Source organism: Podarcis pityusensis (genome assembly GCF_964106645.2).
Source record: "Podarcis pityusensis genome assembly, chromosome: 16".
Lineage (NCBI taxonomy): Eukaryota > Metazoa > Chordata > Lepidosauria > Squamata > Lacertidae > Podarcis > Podarcis pityusensis.
The window spans coordinates 18,886,018-18,905,559 of NC_138041.1; the positions used below are offsets into that span (position 1 = coordinate 18,886,018).

Genomic DNA, 19,542 nt, shown 5'->3' on the forward strand with positions numbered 1-19,542 from the left:
TAGACGAAAGAGTTTTCCGTTTTTTGAGTCGTTCTGCAAGACGAATTTCCCTATGGGCTTGCTTTGCAAGACAAAACGTCTTGCGAGTTCTTGCGAGTTTGTTTCCTTTTTCTTAAAGCCGCTAAGCCATTAATAGCCGCTAAGCCGCTAAGTCGTTAATAGCCGCTAAGCCGCTAATAGCCGCTAAGCCGCTAATAGCCGTGCTTCACAAGACGAAAAAACCGCAAGACGAAGAGACTCGCGGAACGGATTAATTTCGTCTTGCGAGGCACCACTGTACATGTATATATTAAAAACCGCAAATAAACCTGGGCACGCAACACACACACTGTAGGACGATTAAAACATCTAAAGACTGAAGAGAACAATTTTGAAAACAGCAGTAGAGAAAACCAAAACATTGGAATAAAAACCAAGCACAGAATAAATGGCAGAATAAACTTTAAAAAAAAGAAAATAAAAAAGGAACACTGAAACAGAACTTTCATTTTGCCACCCTGCCCTGCCGCCAAACTTCCTAGATCTCTCCATACTGCCTTCTTCATCAACATCCCCAAGTCAGGAAATGCTCCAGGGGGCAACACAACCCAGCAAACTGGCCATACTAGAGAAGCACTGACACAGCCTCCCAGGCCCCCTTCCCCTCCAGGCCCCCTTTCCCAGTCCTCCACCCTGGTTTTCAAGTCTTCACCTTCAATAGCCATCATGGCTCTCAGCTCACGGCTCAGGAGTTCAAATCGCCGCTCCAAGTCTTGCTCTTCCATCCTGGAGAATAAAGGAAGAGACTGCGTTCAGACACCCAAAAAGTACCAGTAACTCCTCTTAGCAGCAGCTGCTAAGAATTACAATTCCCAGAGTTCCTGGGAAAGAGACACTCGCTGTAAAACCAATATGGTAGCTCTGTGAGGGGAACAGAGGTGCACCAAAGACACCTGGCACCCTTAATAAACTACAACTCCCAAAATTCATTGGGGGAAGCCATGGCTATTTAAAGTGCTTTAAACATATGGGGTGGATGTGGCCTTGGATCACATGAGCGAGCCATCATGCTCCATCAAGCAGTGAGTAAGGAAGTCCCGCCCCCTTCAGTGCTGCCATTTTCTCCTCCCACCCCTCCCACACTCACAGCAATTGCAGCTGGTCTTGCCGTCGGATCAGTGCATTCTTTTTATTCACCAGTGTGAACCATTCCTGGATCAGCTCCTCCTCCCTCAGTTTGTCAGCACCTGAAGTAGATCAGGGGAAGAGAGGTAGGGTGGGGATCTGTCTTCCCCAACATCTGGAACATTTGGACATTTGTCACTCCCGAGAATTTTACAATTCTGAGCAACTTGCCCCACCCTTAAAGCCATATGTGACATCAGATGTGTAGGGCGTAAAAAGACAGGGCTGCAAAGGAAAAACTAGCGTGCTGCCAACTGTTCAATGCTAAGCGGGACTTGGAAGTGTTTCACTTTCAAAGGGCTTCATTTTCAGTACCGATCAGCGCTGATAGCAAGCCCACTTTCGTGGCTGTGCTAGAGGAACTTGCTGTCAGCACCGATCAATGCTGAAAATGAGTCCCTGCCCAAGGGCCACATGCAGGGCTGGATTTAGGTTTGATGAGGCCCTAAGCTACTGAAGGTAATGGGGCCCTTTATATGTCCAGCTGTCCTTTGTCAACAACAAATTGTCACTGTTTTTTGTGTTGAATATATGCTATATGGTAATTTATGGACCTAAAGCCATTTGCAACTGTTGCTGTATGTAGGTTTTATTTTATTTGTTTTTTTATCTTATATATTGGAAATGTACATCCAGTCCCCCCCCTTTAATTTTATTTTGAGGCCCCCAAGAGAGTGGGGCCCTAAGCTATAGCTTGTTTAGCTTATACGTAAATTCGGCACTGGCCACATGTGAGAATGAATGAGTGCTTGACAGGCTTGTAAGGGTGTTGCATGTCACTGGATATCTGTGGGTGGGGCCTGAGGTGAGCAGGGGTATTTAGATACGCAGGAAGGGGAGGCTTTACCCTCCCCCTCCCTCCCCATCACAGGAATGTACTTTGCACGGGCACGAATTGTGCCCTCAGCACAGAGGCAGCAAAATGCGGGGAAGGTCTCTGCAGGCTTGACCACTCTTGCCCATGAGGTTGCTCCCTCTCCAGAGTTTCAGGCAGGGGTCTTTCCCAGCCCTACCTGGCAATGCCAAGAACAGAACCTGTGAACTTCTGCATGCAAGGCAGATGCTCTACCCACCGAGGTGGCTCCCGTCCCCAGTTTTCCTACCTGATTCCATAAGGCCCCGCAGGTCCTTCTCCACCACAGCTGCTCGCCCATCGATTTGCCGCTGTTCATTCTCCAAAGCCCGGAGTTCAGCAACCACATACTGGCTGGTGTCTTGGAATCTCTAGGGTGAAACCACAGCAGTCATTAGAGGTGGTGTCTGTCCTTGGATGGGGGATGTGAATGCCACCCTGGGGCATGGAATGGGGCAGGGAAGAGCTAGACTGCTGCCTACAGAAATGATATCTCAGAAAGCAAAAACGCCTTGCTAGAGACGAAAACAGGACCCAATATACAAGAGGACATTCAAACTCGCTTTTTTACCTGCAGATTATCCCAATCTGCTTCCTAGTGGTGAGAGTATGACTTTCAGATCTGGGAGATCTGGTTGTTAAAAGTCCCACCTCTGCCACTGGGTGGCTTTGGGCAAGTTTGCATTCCGGTTCAGCCTCAGGTGCCCAATCTAAAACTGGAACAACAGTGGCCAGCCTCACAGGGTGGTTGTGTGCAGAAAAAAACTCCCACACAAAGGCTGTTCAGTGCTTTGCCAATTTAAAGGAGCTGTAGAAAAATGAAGAAGGTGCAACTTATTCTCATTGAAAAAATCTACTTTTCTGTCGGTGCAGAGCTATTTAGGCAGATGGCGTTAAGACTCAATGAATCAAAAAAGAAGATGCTATATTCCTTGTCTGTTTTGTAACACAAGAATTTTTTTTAAAAAACTACCGTAATTAAAAAACAAGAGAGGATTGGACAAATTCATGGGGGAGAAGGCTATCAATGGCTATTATAGCCAAGGTGGCTGTTCTCGGTCTCCACTGTTAAAGGCAGCTATGCCAGTTGCTGGAAACCACAGCAGGGGAGAAGGCTCTCATGCTCGGGTCCTGCAACTGGCTGGCCACTGTGAGAACAGGATACTGAACTAGTTGGAGCACTGGCCTGGTCTCGCAGACTCTTCTTATGTTCTTTGAGGAGAGGCTTTGCAGGCTTTGGACATTTTCAAAAGAAGGAACAGTAAAGCACATTATGAGCAGGCCCAGACAGAGGGGGCCACTTGGCCCGGGTCTCCGATTCCAAAGGGGGCCTTGGTCAGCATATTCACAATCCCAGGGGATGCACTGGGGCGAACGCGGATGGTTCAAGCCTTGAAATAAAATTATTTGTCAGTATAACTTTTATGAAAATTATTTATATACTTATTTATAAGACTTCAGCTATACCCAGAGTAAAAAAAAGGGGGGCACATTATCTACCTGGCCTGGGCCTCTGCCTGGCTCTGCAAGGCCCTGTTTATGAGCAACAGATGAAGCAGCCTTGTAGGAAAGCAAGCCATTGATCAATCAAGCCAGTATTAGTTACTTTTGACTGGTAAGCATCTCTCGCAGCTCTGCAACCTGAGATCCTTCAAATGTCAAGGATTAAATCTGTGACCTTCTGCATGCAAAGCATGAGATTTGCCTCTAGGTTACGAGGCGCTTCTCTTGTAACACGCAGAAAGAGAGGAGAGACCACGAACCGCCTAGAAAACAAGCCCCATCCCACGGTTAGTAAAATTAGCTACCCAAATCTCTCCTGGGTTACTCATATGCTTTCTAGAACAGCTATGAGTGGCAGGTAATGAACAACCAACCAACAACAATTGCTATCTTAAAACTAAACGGCCATTTCACACAAGCCCGGCTCCTGAAATTAGCAATTGATTTTCCCCCACACCAGAGGCAACCAGAAGAATGCAAGAGCAAGTTTGCAAGATTAAGTAACAGGCTCATCTAGACCACATGTATACCCTACATTTAAAGCCCTATGATTCCACTTTAAAACAGTCATACCTTCCCCCTAAAAATTATGGTAACTGTAGTTTTTTCAGTGGCCTGAGAGTTGTTAGGAGAACCCTTACAGAGCAAATGTAATTTTTGTATCCCACCCATGTGATTTGATTGCCCCAGCCACTCTGGGGCAGCTTCCAACAGGGTATACAAAAACACAGCAGCAGCAACAACTATAATCACAGAACAGAACATCTCATGTTAAAAGTGTCTCGATACAGGGCTGCCTTCAGGTGTCAAAGGAAAGTTGCATAACTATTTATCTCTTTGACATCGGATGGCAGGCCCCATGAAGAGACATTGAGTGTTAAACCATCCTGGCAACTGTAGCTCTAGGAGAGGAATAGGGGTCTCCTGACATCTCTCAGCACCCTTAACAAACTACAGCTCCCAGGATTCTCTAGGGGAAGCCATTCCTGTTTAACGTGGTATCATAGCACTTTAAGTATATGGTGAGAATGTGGCCCTAGTCCAGCAACTTGATCTCACAGCATTCTCCAGATGCTTATGGGAAGTCTGCAAGCAGGACGTGAGTGCAAAAGCTCTCTCCTCTCCACCTGAGACTCCCAGCAACTGCCTCCAACAGTGGAGGGAGAATGCAACCATTGTAGACAATAGTCACCCATAACTGGTGAGGGTTGGGGGAGGCAGGCAATTGGTCTGCTTCCAGCACCAATTAGCAGGGAAGAGGCCCCTAGGAGGCATGGAAGTTGGCTAAGAGCCATATGCCACCTGGGGCTGCCTGTATGTGCCACAATGCCAAACTCTGCTGCCACCCACCCACCCACCCACCCACCCAGCAAGGTCTCCACTTCCCCTGGGAAAAAACCCTCCTCATAAGATGGTGGCAATGTCCTCAACACATCAGCACCTTTAGGCAAATATGGGGCATTTTGAGGTTTCTGTTTCCAATAAAGGAACTTGGATGACTCACTCGCTACGAACATGGCTGGTCTGGGTAGGAACTGAAACGGCTTCCTATGCATCACAGCAGTCATGTGGTTCCCCTAAGGGCCTAAGGCCATGCAATTTCCTGCAGGGACTTGTGCTCTTGGACACCTTCCTTAAGAGCTAGAAACTTATCAAGTGTTAAAGCCAAGTTTCTTAGGATTCTGAATGAGCTGCCCAACACAACTGCAGCTAAGAAGAACCTAGTCTAATATATGTTGCTCATCTCCTATTACTGGAGGACCGCTCTGGTGAGTTAAACCAAAGTTTTATCTAGATCAGGACACTTATATTCAGCAGTAGTCAGCCCAATGTTTCTGAGAAGCTCATGGACACAAGGAGCTGAATTTTGACTACGGTTTGTCCCCATAATCTGGGAAATCAGAGGTAGATTGCCTTAGGACATGGAGGCTCTATTTAGTTATGTTTACCTAAATGGTTAATAATAGCTGCTAATAGTCTCCAGTTATTCATGATTTTCATGCCGTTGTTAAAGAGCCCCCAGCCAGGCAAAAAGGGACACCCAAGAGGGCAGAGGTGGATCAGATTTTAGGATTTAAAGTCTCCACTTTTTTGGGGTGGGGGAATGTGTATTTTATAAAAGCTGTGGTGTTAGGGGGACTAGTTTCCTTTTTCTGGTGTGCCTTATTTACCAGCTGAAACAGCTGCTAATCAGAGAAAGGCTGCTTTCAAATGAGGCGGTTTCGTTTTAAATCAGATCTTGCTCCAAAAGCGATTCTAAGCTCACAAGGCCCAATTATTCCCAAATCTTACCAGAATCTCTTCTTCATTGGTGCTGATCTTCAGGCTGGTGTCCTGGGGCAGTTCCTGGGAGGTAGCAGTTGGAGGGGCTGTGAAGAAGAGAGCCAGAGATAACCAGTCTGAGCTAATTACAAGTTTTTTTGTGGGGCTGGGGTGGATAGAAGGGGTATTCAGACCAGAGCACCTGCTTATGCAGGGGACCCTTCAGAGACAGTTGGGAGATGGAGGAAAAAGCAAGCTGCCCACCTCTTTAGTTCCAGCCTACCAACTCTGCAAGGATCCAAACTCACCTGGGTGCCGCTGAACCTTTGGTCGGGGTCTTGAGCCCCCATCGCTAACATCCTCCTGGGAGAGGGAGGGAGAGAGAGAGAGAGAGAGAGAGAGAGAGAGAGAGGAAATTGGGTCTCAGCAAAGCAAACAGTCATGTAACTTTCATCTTTGAAAAATATTGAACAGAGTCGGGAGACAGACGTGGAGAGGCTGCATCCTCCCCCCCCCCCCAATGTTGTGGGAGCCTAGCTCCCATCACCTGCGGCCATGTGCCATATTGGCTAGGCTGATGAGACCTGGAGTCTCATGAGTTGGCACTCCAACCTCCCAAACCTGGTGTGCACCAGAAGATTTGGACTACAACTCCCATCTGCCCCAGCCCTCCTTGCAGGTGTTGAGTCCAAGATATCTGGAGGCTCCCAAGCTGCTACAGAGCACCAGAGCAAGTGTTTAATTTATACATTTAAACCAGGCATGGGCCCTAAGGGGGTGGGGAACCTTTGACCCTCTAGATGTTGCTGAACTACAACTTCCATAATCCTTGGCCATCGGTCATTTTTGCTGGGGCTGATGGGAGTTGTTTTAATGCAACGTCTGGAAGTGAGAAATTGCAAGTTTTCAGTCAGCATTTTCACCTAGACAGATCTATGGTCTTTACCCTTTCACCATGCGATGGCACATTCGTAAAAGAACATGGAAACATAGAGATGGCTGGCAAGCGAGCAAGCCTTGAGCAGAAACCAGCCAGTAAGGCGTGTTGCCAGCTGCTCTGATCAGCTGCAAATGCAGAGAGGTGACGAAGGCATTAAAGGAGAGAGGTCAGACTTTATCCGTCTGGCCTGATATTGTCTGCTCTGACAGGAAGCTGCTCTCCTGGGTGTCTGCCAGAGGTGAGTATATTTCCCATTACCTCCTTCCTGATCTTTTGAACTGGAGATGAAAACATGACCTACAGCCCATTACTAGCAGACTATTTTACAGCAGGTGCATCCAGCCTAGCTGCCTGCACTAAAATTAGCAAACCAAGCATAGAAGCAGCGTACATAAAAGGCACGTACTTGGGAAGCAGAAGATCAGTGCTGGCTCCAGGTTTCCATCAAGATGGCCTCTGTATGGCTCCCCCCACCCCATTTCCTTTTGGGCCAAAAGGCTCTGAGAATCGACAGTCTTCCCTCTGCAGGGGTGCAGGCCTTGGCAGCTGCATCATGATACCAACCCCAGTGCCAGCCCTCCCTGCACAAGACATACCTAAAACAGATTCTGGCCACACTCGCACCATAAATTTAAAGCACTGCACTGCCACTTTAAACAGTCATGGCTTCCACACAAAGAATTCTGGGAGCTGTAGTTTGTTAAGGGTGCTGAGAGTCATTAGGAAAACTCCAATTCCCCTCACACAGCTACAGTTCCCCAATTCACTTTGCCATCTAAAATGGCTGGATATCGTGCACAAGAACGCATACCCCAAGTACGGAGAAATAAGTTTTTATTTTATTAATTAATAAAATGATTAGTAGTGAGAGGCACACAAAATTTTAAGCTTTCAATGCAAACAGTGTTATTGGTTCATCTGTGGACAGAGCAAAAACCACACAAAACAACCCATTCGCCAATGAGAAACAGAGCAGAAAATCAGGTTAGGGCAGAGACAGGGAGGCCTGCAGCTTTTCCAGATGTTGCCTAACTGCAACTCCCATCGGCCCCAGTCAGCACAGCCAATGGCCAATGATGACACAAGTTGCTGTCTAAGAACATTTGGAGGGCCAAAAGGTCCCTAATACCAGCGTTAGAAGGAATCAAAGGCTGCGCAGCTAAACTTCCAAGACACGGGACAGCACCACACCACCAATGCACCGAGTTTGATTCACGAAACCCAAGCAGTGTTCCAAGAGGAGGGCAGCTGTTACAAAAGAAAGCCGAAATGGCCCAGTTCTCGAAACCTGTCCATCAAACCCAACCGCCAAATTTCAAAAGCAGGAGACCAGTGCCAGAGTTCAATGCTGCCTGGAAGCCAAATAGGTATCTGTGGCTGTGCTGATAGAAATGCAACTCTGCACTTGCCCAGCAGCACTCTCTCCACAGCAGCATGTTTTTCAAAGCCAAAAGCTTGGATCTGAAGCAGTTGCAGGGCCAAAGCCAGGCCTAGGTTAGACCCTCCTAGATCAAGCATCCCATGCTATAAAAGCTCTTAGTTCAGCAGGGCAAGGGGTTAGCAAAACCAGAAGCGCAACGATAAAAAAGCGGCCATGCAACATTAACCCGGCAACACACCCAAGCAAGCTTGTCCAGTGTCTCCTTGGGAGCTCCACTCACCATGGCCAGCCGCCTGGCAGGGTCCTCAACCGGGCTCCCCGGCTCCCCTTCGTCCATTGACAGGGACTCGCTTTTGAGCCGTGAGCGCCGCTTCTTCACCAGGTCTGCATCCCGCACATGGGCGAAGGTGGACTTGGCAGCGTGGGAGCGTGGGGGGGCTACCGGGCCTTGGCTCCCTGTGGACAGTGCACGCTGCAAGGGGCGTTCGATGCTGCCCCGCGACGCAATCCGCTTCAGCCGCGGAGGGGGAACCAGCTTCTCCCCGTTGCTGGTGGGCGGCTTCCCCTCAGGCCTTGCGGCTTCTGTCCCAGAAGCCTCTGCTTCCGCACCCTGAGCGAGAGTAGCCCCATTGGCCAGCAGCTTCCCATCGGGCTTTGAGGCAGCAGTCTCAGTGTCGCTCAGGGCAGAGACCTCTTCCTGCTGCCATTCAGGGTTTTGACTGGCCTCAGTGCCATTAGCCATGGTTTGTGCACCAGGCTTCGGGGCCTCAGTCCTTGAATCCACTTGGGCCTGAAAACTGACCCCACATTCCGTGGCTGATTCGGCTGCAGTGCCATTAACAAGTGTGTTCCCATCAGATTGGGAGGCCTCCGCCTTAGTGGGAAGAGACTGTGTGTCTGCAGTACTCTCAGCCACAGCCTTCTCATCAGAATTCACACCCTCAGCTTTACAGTCCACAGTTCTGAGGGGCTCCGGTGTGGCTTCGTTGGCTGGCTTGAAGACTGCGCCATTGACAATTCCCTTCTTGTCAGCTTCCGCCATGTTCACTGCCTCATGGGCCCGATCTAGTTCCACAGGCTGTAGCGGCTCAGCACTGTTGGCTTCCGCCACCTTGTCCTCTGTCACAACTGCCTTCCCAGAATCCTTTGCAGCATCTGTCTTCTCCTCGCTCTGAGAATGCTCGGGGGCAGCATCCTCCAACTTTGGCTTCTGGCCTTCCTCTGGCATAGTGCTGGATGCCTTTGCCACCCCAGAGTGCTCTGCGCCCGACCCACCGGGCTGCTCTGTCTGGGAGGCGGCAACGTGGAGGTGCTGGGAGTAGAAGTCGGCGGGATCAATGGAGCCAGACGAGTCCGTGTCGAATTTGCCCACCTTGTAGGTGGTCTGGTTGCTGTTGGCGGCAAACTGCACCACGTTCAGCTCTTGCCCGGTGAAAAAAGCCCGGATTTGGCACAGGTATGTCATGACGATTAGCCGGTCGGGCACAGCCAGGAAAACCATGTCGGCAGGGTCCATCACCCGGGAGATCCCCAGTGAGGCAAAGCCATCAAAGGCCTGATTACGGAAGGAGAGAAAGAGAGAGGAACTCAAAGAGCCTGTTAAAGCCTTTTCCCAACCAAAGGGCTTTTTCCACAGCAGGGTTTTATTTGTTAACATCATGCTCTCCTCCTCCTCCCCTACTGCATTTTTCAAGGGCTAAAAAAACTTTTCTGCATATATATATATATATATATATATATATATATCCCACCTTTCCTCCAATGAGCTCAAGGTGGCATATATAGTTCTCCCCATTTCATCCTCACAACAATTCTGTGAGGTAGGCTGAGAGTAATTGACTGGCCCAAGGTGACTAGTAAGCTTCAGGGATGAGTGGGGATTTTAACCCAACCTGCCAACACTCTAACCACTACACCAACTTGACACTATTACCTGTTTTACAGGTGGGAGGGCTGAGAGAAACAGAGGCCTCCTGCACCTGTCTTGTCCTTTTCACTCTGGGCCACCCCAGAATTTTCTGAATTATTTATCCCCAGAACAAACCTGTGAGGTTGTCTAGGCTGAGTAACTTTGACTTAAGGCCACCCAGAAACTCAATAGCTCAGCTAAGGATGCGAACCTCTCCCCGACAAGGCCTTGGGACCTCCCTATGTTAAAGGTGTCCCTCTAAAGCATGTCCATGTAACAGCCTGGCCCAATTTCTTCTGGCTCAATGAAAGCTGGAGCTACAGACTCACCAGTTTATTGTTCTCTTTGATATCAAGCGGGTCCAGGGCTTCGTAATTGCTGAAGGTGGGAAGGGGGGAGAAGCATAAAGTCTGTGAGCAGGCTTTGACCTGGATCACCTGGGACCCCAAAACTTTCTATCACCACCACCACCACTGTCCGTACTTGGCCCTACTGCCACAGTGACCCCCAACCTTTTCTCGTTACCTCTGCTTAAAACAGTCTATCCCCGGGTGCCTTGATCTCTTTTCTATCCCTATGCTTCTGGATGTTTCATTGCTCAGGCCAGTAGACACCCTCCTCCCCACCCCATTCACAGGGGGCTCTCCTCCCTCCGACAAAGCCTTTTGCACAGCTGGAGCAACCCCTACCCATTGGCCGGCCGGCTTTGAGGGGTTCATTCATGGTGCCCTGCAAGCCTAGCTTTGCAAGACTAGACGACCCTTCTACAGTTCTATGATTCTAAGACAGATTCCCAAGTTCTTCACATTTCCTGCAGCATCCCTGCAAAGGCAGATTTGTTGAGGTTTCTGGAACATGCAAATGCACATAAATTCAACGGGGAAGGCCCATAGTTCAAGGGTTTTCAATGGAGGAGGTCCCAGGTTCCATCCCTGGCGTCTCTAAGTAGGGTTGGGAGAGATTCCTGCTACAGGAAGTCTACGCATTACAGAACTAGCTGGACCAATGATGTGACTTGATAGAAGGCAAGCCGCTTCCACCACACTGATCTTCTAGAAGAGATAATGAATCCAGACAACATTCTTTAACTAGGTTAACTGCAAGAGCCACAGGCAGGACACTAGTCCTTTGGGACTGCCATCAGGACAGCTTCCTTATGTGTCAGTTCTCTGCCACAGTGAAACAGCCATGCAGCCGCCACCATGGGCTCCCATCAGAACAGGAGCTCTGCACGCAAGACAACAACTCACATCTTCTCTGGGTGGAAGTGATGGAGGATGGCACAGAACGCCAGCCCATTGCGCCAAGACGTGGTGAAGTTGGTGATGCGGACGCCCCGGGAGCCTGCCGTCACTTCCTGACACCACTCCAGCAAGGACTGGCTGGAACTCACAAGCGATGGGCTGGTGGGGGAGTCAACCTAAAAAGGGTGGGGTAGGGGAGGGGAGAAGCTGGTCATGGGTCTGGGTGAAGGGACACGGATAGCTCCCTCCCTGCACCCACAATTGTGGCAAAACTTTCTAGGTCCTGAGTGGGGTGTTGCTGGGCGACAACTCCCATCGTTCTTGGCTATCAGCCACATTGGCCAAGGCTGGTGGGAGCAACAATGCCTGGGGAAAGTAGCAGTGAAGATGGCGCTTGCATGCCATCCAGCCACTGCTAATTGGGTCTATCAGCATTTCAGTACACACAAGGGTTAAGATGGATATGCAACTATTAAGGTCTGCTCAAGATGCTCGGCTCATTGTCCCAGCATTAGCTTCTGCTGGGTGGACAGCAACACAGCCATTCAGCCATTCAGCCATTCATTCATTCTCTCTCTCTCTCTCTCTCTCTCTCTCTCTCTCTCTCTCACACACACACACACACACACACGAGTCATGGAACTCCCTTTCAAATAACACTCAGGTGCTCCCCACATTGAAGCACCAGGTAAAGGATCTTTCCATTTGCCCTGGCATTTGGGATGCATCAAGCATTTAAAAAAATAAATTCTATTGTTTTTCTGCCTACTATTGTTACTTTTTCCTGCACACCTATCCATTTACAACATGGCATTGACAATATTTTACTATTGTGTACTGCCATGTGTGGGATATGGTACTGTTGGCCAATCTGCTCTACTGAGCTTGTTGGAACCAACACAGAGACACAAAGACAGAAGCACACACAAACACGTATATACATGCAGGACGGCTGTAGCTTTCTGCTTTGCATGCACAAGGTCCCTGTTTCAATCCCCAGCATATCTAGATAGGGCTGGGAGAAATCCCTGCTTGCCTGAAATCTTGGGAGAGCTACTGCCAGTCATTGCAGAGACAACACTGAACTTGATGGGCCAAGGGTCTGACTTGGTATAAGGCAGCTTTCTATATAGGCCGGGATGCAAGCAACAAACCAGCAAATATCCCTGAACCTGCCCATGGGCAGTGGCCATGGGGCATGCTGCTTCACCTGTCCCTCTGCAGCATGCTATGATCGCTGGGAGCCCCAGCTGGGTCTCTGTAGGTCTTCTGCTCTACACTGTATTCCTGCCACCCCTCCCCACAGGAGGAAATTAGGAGCCATCATGAGCTCTGCCTCTTCTGTCTCAGCAGGACCCTTCCTGCTCCAAATCCCACACCCAGTTTAACTGGTAAGGTTCAACACTCACTGCTCCAGAATCGAACACATTTAAAAGGAATGAGGTTCTGGGATCCCATAGTTTCAAGTTATCTTACAACAAAGCTCCAACCACCATGCTCTGACCTCGGCCCTCCTATCACCACTTCCTTATATACAAAGCAGGGAGTGTCCCACAACAAAACCTGAGTTAGCTGCACATTGAGAAAGCAGGGGAGAGAATTGGCCATGGGTTGTCGACAGTAAGGATGGCATGGCGCGGCCTTCTGTACCTGGGATTCGCCTTGAGCTCCAAGGTCTGTTGCTGTGCCACGGGGTGGGGGGACTGGTGCCAGAGTTTCCTGGCTGGACCGGGCACTCCTCTCCTTGAGGGAGCGGGGAGCTGGGAGAGGTAAGGCAGGGGCCTGAGGTGATGGAGGACTTGGGGGGTGAGGAGCTTCAGTCGAGACTACCGCTTGCTCTTCGTTCTTCATCGGCAAATTATCTGCCTCTGTGCTGGATGCTTTTTCTGCCTTGACCTCTCCGCTGTCTGACGGACTGCAGCTCTTCAGCCATTCTTGGCCCATCCCTGCCCCTTTTAAGCTGGGGGCACTGCTCTCTGAAAATTCCAGGCCCAACGCCTCACTCCTCCTGTCCCCATCTGGCTTGTGCGACTCCGCTGCTGCCACCGTCTCCAGAACACCTTCCGGCCCTTCCTCTCTGCTGTGTTCTTCTTTGCACTGCTCTTCTCCATCCTCAGAAGCCATACCTTCCACTTGAGCAGCTTCCACTGGAGCAGCTTCCTCTTCAGCTGCCTCCTCCTGAAAGGTCCCTCCAGAAGCTCTTCTCCCCTCAGGATTCCTCCCATCACCTGCCTCTCCTTCCTCCAGTCCTGAAAACGCTGAGCCTTCTGGCAGGCTTTGGAGACTGCTCTCAGGAGCTGCCATTTTGTCACCCACATCCCTACTCCTCTCAGGACTGGGAGGGGAAGTGAGGACTGAGATGGGCATCTCTGCCATGCTCACCTCTTCCACCTCTTCCCTGCCCTCCCTTGCAGGAGACAGTGGCGAGTCTGGCAAGGTTTGAAGGCCGCTGCCACCCACCCCAGCCAAATCTTCCTCTGGCACAAATTCCACCTGCTGCAGGGGCGCTTCTGGGGAAAGGCTTATTGGTGGGCTGGGGCCTTCAAGCCCCTCAGACACTTGGCAACAGCCCATCTCTGTTTTGTCCCCTATCCAACTTTCCTCCTGTTTAGGAGCCTCCTCAACAGAAACAGATTCACATGCCTCCTGGCTGGTTTCAGCCTCAATCTGCTCCCTCTCCAGTTCCAAAGGGGGCATCTTTTCCACTGCACAGCCCAGCTCGCCATCAGAAAGCTCTCCTTTAAAAGCAACCCCCTCCTCCTCCTCCACCCCACTCCTTGCTGGGCCAAACGGAGGTACCTCAGGCAGGCTGCCATCTCCAGGAGTCCATGTCCCCCCTCCCCATCGCTCCATCTTCACCACAGTGCTACCCCCACCAGGCGAGACAGGAGCAACTGCTAACAGGGATGGATCTCCTGCTGCGCTAGTCGCTGCTTCTCCCAAAAAAGCAGCCATGGGGGAAGGCCCCATGAGGGGAGACAAGGCCATGAAGGCCGCATCCGAAGACGACCCCATGGACTCTGCGTTGTCGGTGACTAGGAGGGGCCTGTGTTCAGCGAGGGCTGAGTCTTCTGCAAAATACATCACCACAGAACCATGGGTGGGAGAGGAGGGTCTTTCTGTCAGGCTCCTGCGGCCTAGTCTTTCCCTAGGTGGGCTATCTGGGGCACAGGGCACGCTGAGGGGGTTGGAGCTGTCCTCCACCAAAGTTGTGTCCACCTCTGCCGAGGGGATTGGAGACTCTGGGGACAGCGGCATCTTCTCCAGCCTGCGTTTCCGCACAGGGGGGGCCTCAGGTGCCAACGGAGGCGAGAGAGGGAAATCTGTGGGGCCTGGAGGTCCCCTGAGGGGGCTCTTCTTCCTCCTCTGTGGCACAGGAAGAGGGTTCTGCTCTCTGGGTTTCCAGATATCGCCAGGCCTGGAAGCAAGCAAGAAAGGCAAGTCCTGAGAAATTGGCCCCAAAAGGACAACACATCTTTCTTCAGCCAACGAAAAGTTCAAACCCCTTCCTGGGCGAGAGTTGGGATGGAGCCACCACTGTCTCCCAGCCTCAACCTTTTCTGTTTTCCTACCAGCATTCTCCCTTGGGATCCTAACTCTCCATCTCTGCTCTGAGACCCACTTCACTGCCTGCATGTGCATGCAGGCATGCAAAAAACAACAACTATCACTTCCCCAACACTGCTGCCTTCTAGACTGACCCTGGGCAACAGCAGCCCTGTTTGTTTTTTGCAGGTTAGCAGAAGCAAGCATTGGGAAATGGTACAGGACAGTGCAAAAGTCCAGAGAGAAATGGAAAGGACAGGCATGGTGGGGAAACAGGAGAAACAAGGGCAGAAAAAGCAAGTCAGAAAAATGACCTCAATGACATGGATAGGGAACCTGCAGTCCTCCTGTTTTTGCACTACAGCTCCCATCAGCCCCTGACCATTGGCTACCCCAGTTCTTTGTGGATGGAATTATTCATCCCAAAGACCCTCCAGATGTTGCTGGACTCCAGCTCCCATCAGCTCCAGTCCACAAAGTCAAAGGTAAGGAAAGATGGGAGTTGGGAGACCCACAATGTCTAGAGGGCCAAAAATTCCCCATTCTTAATTCAGAGCATTCCTATGGTGTAGAACGGACCCATCTAAGCACTGTAGGCCACACTCAAACGACTATATCGGATGTCCTTTAAAATGTGTTGTGGGAGTTTTTGTTCTTATTTTTAATATGTGTTTTGTGTTTTTTTATATTGCAAGTTTATGTTGTGAACCGCCCTGAGATCTACGGATGAAGGGTGGTACACACATTCTAATAAGAATAAGAGTAAGAATAGTAAGAACTTCAGGTTCTTGTACAAATGACCCCTGCCCAAAGCTAGCTCCAGATCACTCCTGCCAGTATTTGAATTATGGAGGGAGATAAAGGGAACTTGCTCCCCACCTCCTCCTAGATCAGTGACTGTTCTTAAAAGTTAACAAGGGAGGGGTACGATATGACTGAGTTGGGACTTGTGGGCGTCATTATGGGACCCTATAGCTCCTCCTCCAACCATAATTTGAGCACTGATCCATGCAAGGGATTATGCTGCCCATCCATTTAGGTTATTAAACACTTTCTACATATTTATTTCAAAGCGCCCAGAGGACATTACGTTATGAAGCAGAAAAGAAATGCAAGTAAAATAGCTAACTTATGGAATAGTTTAAACTTATGGAACTCACTGCAACAAGATGCAGTGACGGTCACCCATACAGGCATATTTAAAGTGGGATTAGACAAGTTTGAGGAGGGTAAAGCTATCGATGGCTACTAGTCACGGTGACGATATATCCCCTCCAGCATCAGAAGTGGCATTGCTCTTTGAGGAGCAGCATTGGAGAGGGGTCCCTGCACTGGGACATCTGACCAGATGCTGGACACTAGGTAGCCCTTTAGTCTGACCAAGTAGCCAGGCTCTTCTTACGAGAAGAAAAGGAGAAACTCGTGCAAAATCTGCTACCACAAAGTGAATCAGAGCAACTGACTGCCCTCTTGCACAACAACCCAGAGCCCTTCGTAACAAAAGGGGTTTGGTTTTGTTGCTGTTGTTTTAAAGTTCCCTACAGAGGCAAAGCAGGAGACCAGTGGAAACCAGCAAGCAGGACTAGAGCGCAACACCAACTTTCCCTGCTTGTGATTCCCAGCAAGTGGTGTGTTAGAGGCATCCTGCCTCTGACCCTGGAGGCCACAGACAGCCTCACTCTCCATAAATTTGTCTAATCCAGGATTTCCCAAACTTGGGTCTCCAGCTGGTTTTGGACTACAACTCCCATCATCCCCAGCTAGCAGGATTAGTGGTCAGGGATGATGGGAATTGTAGTCCAAAAAAACCCCAAAACACAACTGTTGGAAACCCTTTGGGAAACCTTGATCTAATCTAACCAGATGACCACTATGGGAAGCCTGAAAGCAAGACCTGAGCTTGAGACTCCCAACAACTGGTATACGGAGGCTTTGAAATTGCCCCCTCCCCCACACACCTAAGCAAAACCATGTAGTCAAGACTCATTTTAAAGAACAGTGCTGGGGAGGAGGGAATATGTTTTTTGCAATGGGGCAGTGCAGTGTCCTGCTTCCTTCCCAGCCCCACCCTCGTCCTTCTAAGCAGCCGAATTCCCCTCTCCCCAACCCCTCCCTGCCCTGAGAGGCCTCTCACTTCCCGTTCCTCCTGCGAGCAAACTTCTCTTTTCTTCCTGTGAGTGGAACAGTCTTACTTCTTCCTAGCCTTGGGGGTGGGGTAGCAGGGACAAGCAGCTATATCTGGCAAGCACCTTCACACCCAAAGAAAGGAGAAGCAAAACTCAGCAGCTGTCCGTCTCACTTTGCTCCTTTGCTACCACATGCATTTCAGGCCCGCCCAAAATAAATAGAGGCGCCTTCCTCGGCGGATCAGGCAGACAACAAAGCACGAGGGACTCTGCACTTCCTGTGTCCAACGAGAGCGTGAAAGAAAGAAAGAAAGAAAGAAAGGAAGGAAGGAAGGAAGGAAGGAAGGAAGGGGGCCCCATCTGCATGATTCATTTAAAATGCTATGATAATGCTTTAAGCAACCATGGCTTCCCCCCAAAATAATAATAATCCAGGGAACTGTAGTTTGTTTGGGGTGTTGAGAGTTGTCAGGGGGCCCCTCACACGGCTAGAAGCCTCAGAGAAGAGCGATTCTTGAAAACTCTAGCTCTGTGAGGGGAGGAGGAAGGCTCCTAACAGCTCTCAGCAGCACCCTTAACAAACTACACTTCCCAGGATCCTTTGGGGGAAGCCATGATGGTTAAAGTGATATAAGAGTACAGTGGTACCTCGGGTTACATACGCTTCAGGTTACAGACTCCGCTAACCCAGAAATAGTACCTCAAGTTACGAACTTTGCTTCAGGATGAGAACAGAAATCGTGCTCCGGCGGCACGGCGGCAGCAGGAGGCCCCATAGGCTAAAGTGGTGCTTCAGGTTAAGAACAGTTTCAGGTTAAGAACGGACCTCCGGAACGAATTAAGTACTTAACCCGAGGTAGCACCGTACTTTGAATGTAATGGTGTAGATGTGGAGGGAGAGACAGCATGAAAGCAAGAGCAAAGAACAGAGCCCAGGGCCAAAACAGATGTGGATTTCAAATAAAATTCATCCCCCACCCCTTTTAACAATAGAAGTTGTAGCAGAAAGGAGAGGATTGGGACCATTTTGAACACATGGAAGGGGGATTTAAGCCTATCCTCTGTTCCACAGTCCCATTTTTCTTTTTTAAAAAAACCCCAACCCCACCAAATTTGCACCCCAAAGGAAGCTTTATCAGTGACGATTATTAAGACTGAGAGAAAAACAAGCACCCACGAGAAATGCACCCAATGTCGCATCTTGTCCCTTTGCTCAAACCCAAACAGATGCTCCTTCTTTCAAATTCTGGACCCAGATGTCCAACTTCCCCCGTCTCCCGATAAAGCAGCACTCACCTAACTTCTGTGCCATCCAATGGCGCCAGCTGTCCCCGGAGCAGTTCTGGTCCTTTCTCTTCCTTCTCTTCTTCAGCCCCTGCCTGTGCCAACTCTGAGAAAGTCCCCGCAGCTTGGTTCCGGGTGTCCGGGCCTCCTGAGGGGCCAGTCGCTCCTCCTGGCAACACACCACTTGCCCCTCCGTGCCCCACACTCCCAGCACACTCTGCACCACTTACTGCAAAGGGTGCCGCCCCAGAGATGGGAGGGGCTGGCTCTGCCGCAGGTGGAAGGCTGTCCAAGGGGGCAATGGTGCCACTGGGAACAGCACCAAATGGTTTCTTGGGAACCTCAGCAACAGCTACGGGGCAAGAGAGAAGAGCTCAGGTGTTGGGAGGGATGGGCAAATCAGTCAAAATCCATTTCTTTCAGTTTCTTTACAAAAAAAAATTTAAAATTTTTTTTATTCAACAAGTTCAAATAAATAACACAAATACACATAACAACAAACAACACAAATATACATATTATACATATAGTCCCTACAAACTCAAAAAAGGCACCCTACCCACCCCCATGACCTCCCTCCACCATGGCTCGACTTCCTTAAATTTTTATTTGATTATTTCACTGCATTTCTAAGAATCTTTATCTCTTACAACCATTCCTGATTTCATTTTCATCTTTGCTTTACCTACTTATTCATATTCTTACATCTACTTTACATATTTAATCTATGCATATTATAGATGCATATTCTTTTTAGAACAGTATTTTTCCATGTATTCTTCAAAGCAATTCCATTCTAATTTTAAATTTTGATTTGTTTGGGATCTTATGGCTGCTGTTAGTTTTTGCTAACTCTATATATTCACTTAGCTTATAAATCCATTTCTTTCAGTTTCTCATTTACCCCATCTGAAGTTCTGTTTCCACATCAGTTTGCATTAAAAAAAACAAAAAACAAAAAACAATGAAAACTCATTGGCATTTTGTGCAAAGTTTCTCCTAATAGACACAGTCTCGTGTGCAGTTTTGCCTAACACGTTGCACATTTTTCGCAAAGCAACCTTCCCTGATATAATGCTTTCTTCTGTGTTATTTTTGCCTGAAAAAACATTAAATAAGTTGGAGTTCTTGTTATTAAGTTGGAGTTATTGTTATTAAGTTGGAGTTCTTGTTCTTGGTATATTTTTGCCTGAAAGCCTGGAGAGCTGCTGCCTGCCAGTGTGGACAACACAGCACTAGATGGACAAATGGTCTAATTCCATATAAGGTAGCTTTCTACGTTCCTACGTTCTTTTTTAACTGGAGATGCTGGGAATTCAAACTAGGACCT

At 49.2% G+C, this 19,542-nt stretch overlaps 1 protein-coding gene across 4 annotated transcripts in view; it reads right to left on the bottom strand.

The window, feature by feature from the left end:
- EHBP1L1 (EH domain binding protein 1 like 1) overlaps positions 1-19,542 on the bottom strand; it is a 42,708-nt gene that overhangs the window by 2,626 nt on the left and 20,540 nt on the right. For 3 of the 4 annotated variants that reach the window (XM_080986157.1, XM_080986156.1, XM_080986158.1), the window contains 10 exons: positions 18,225-18,564; positions 12,907-14,674; positions 11,263-11,432; positions 10,342-10,390; positions 8,384-9,658; positions 6,091-6,145; positions 5,813-5,889; positions 2,268-2,388; positions 1,127-1,226; positions 692-765 (listed from right to left, as the gene is read on the bottom strand). In XM_080986157.1, coding sequence (XP_080842283.1) covers positions 692-765; positions 1,127-1,226; positions 2,268-2,388; positions 5,813-5,889; positions 6,091-6,145; positions 8,384-9,658; positions 10,342-10,390; positions 11,263-11,432; positions 12,907-14,674; positions 18,225-18,564 — 4,029 coding nt within the window. The remainder of the gene's footprint in view (positions 1-691; positions 766-1,126; positions 1,227-2,267; positions 2,389-5,812; positions 5,890-6,090; positions 6,146-8,383; positions 9,659-10,341; positions 10,391-11,262; positions 11,433-12,906; positions 14,675-18,224; positions 18,565-19,542) is intronic. The other variant, XM_080986159.1, reaches the window with a different exon arrangement.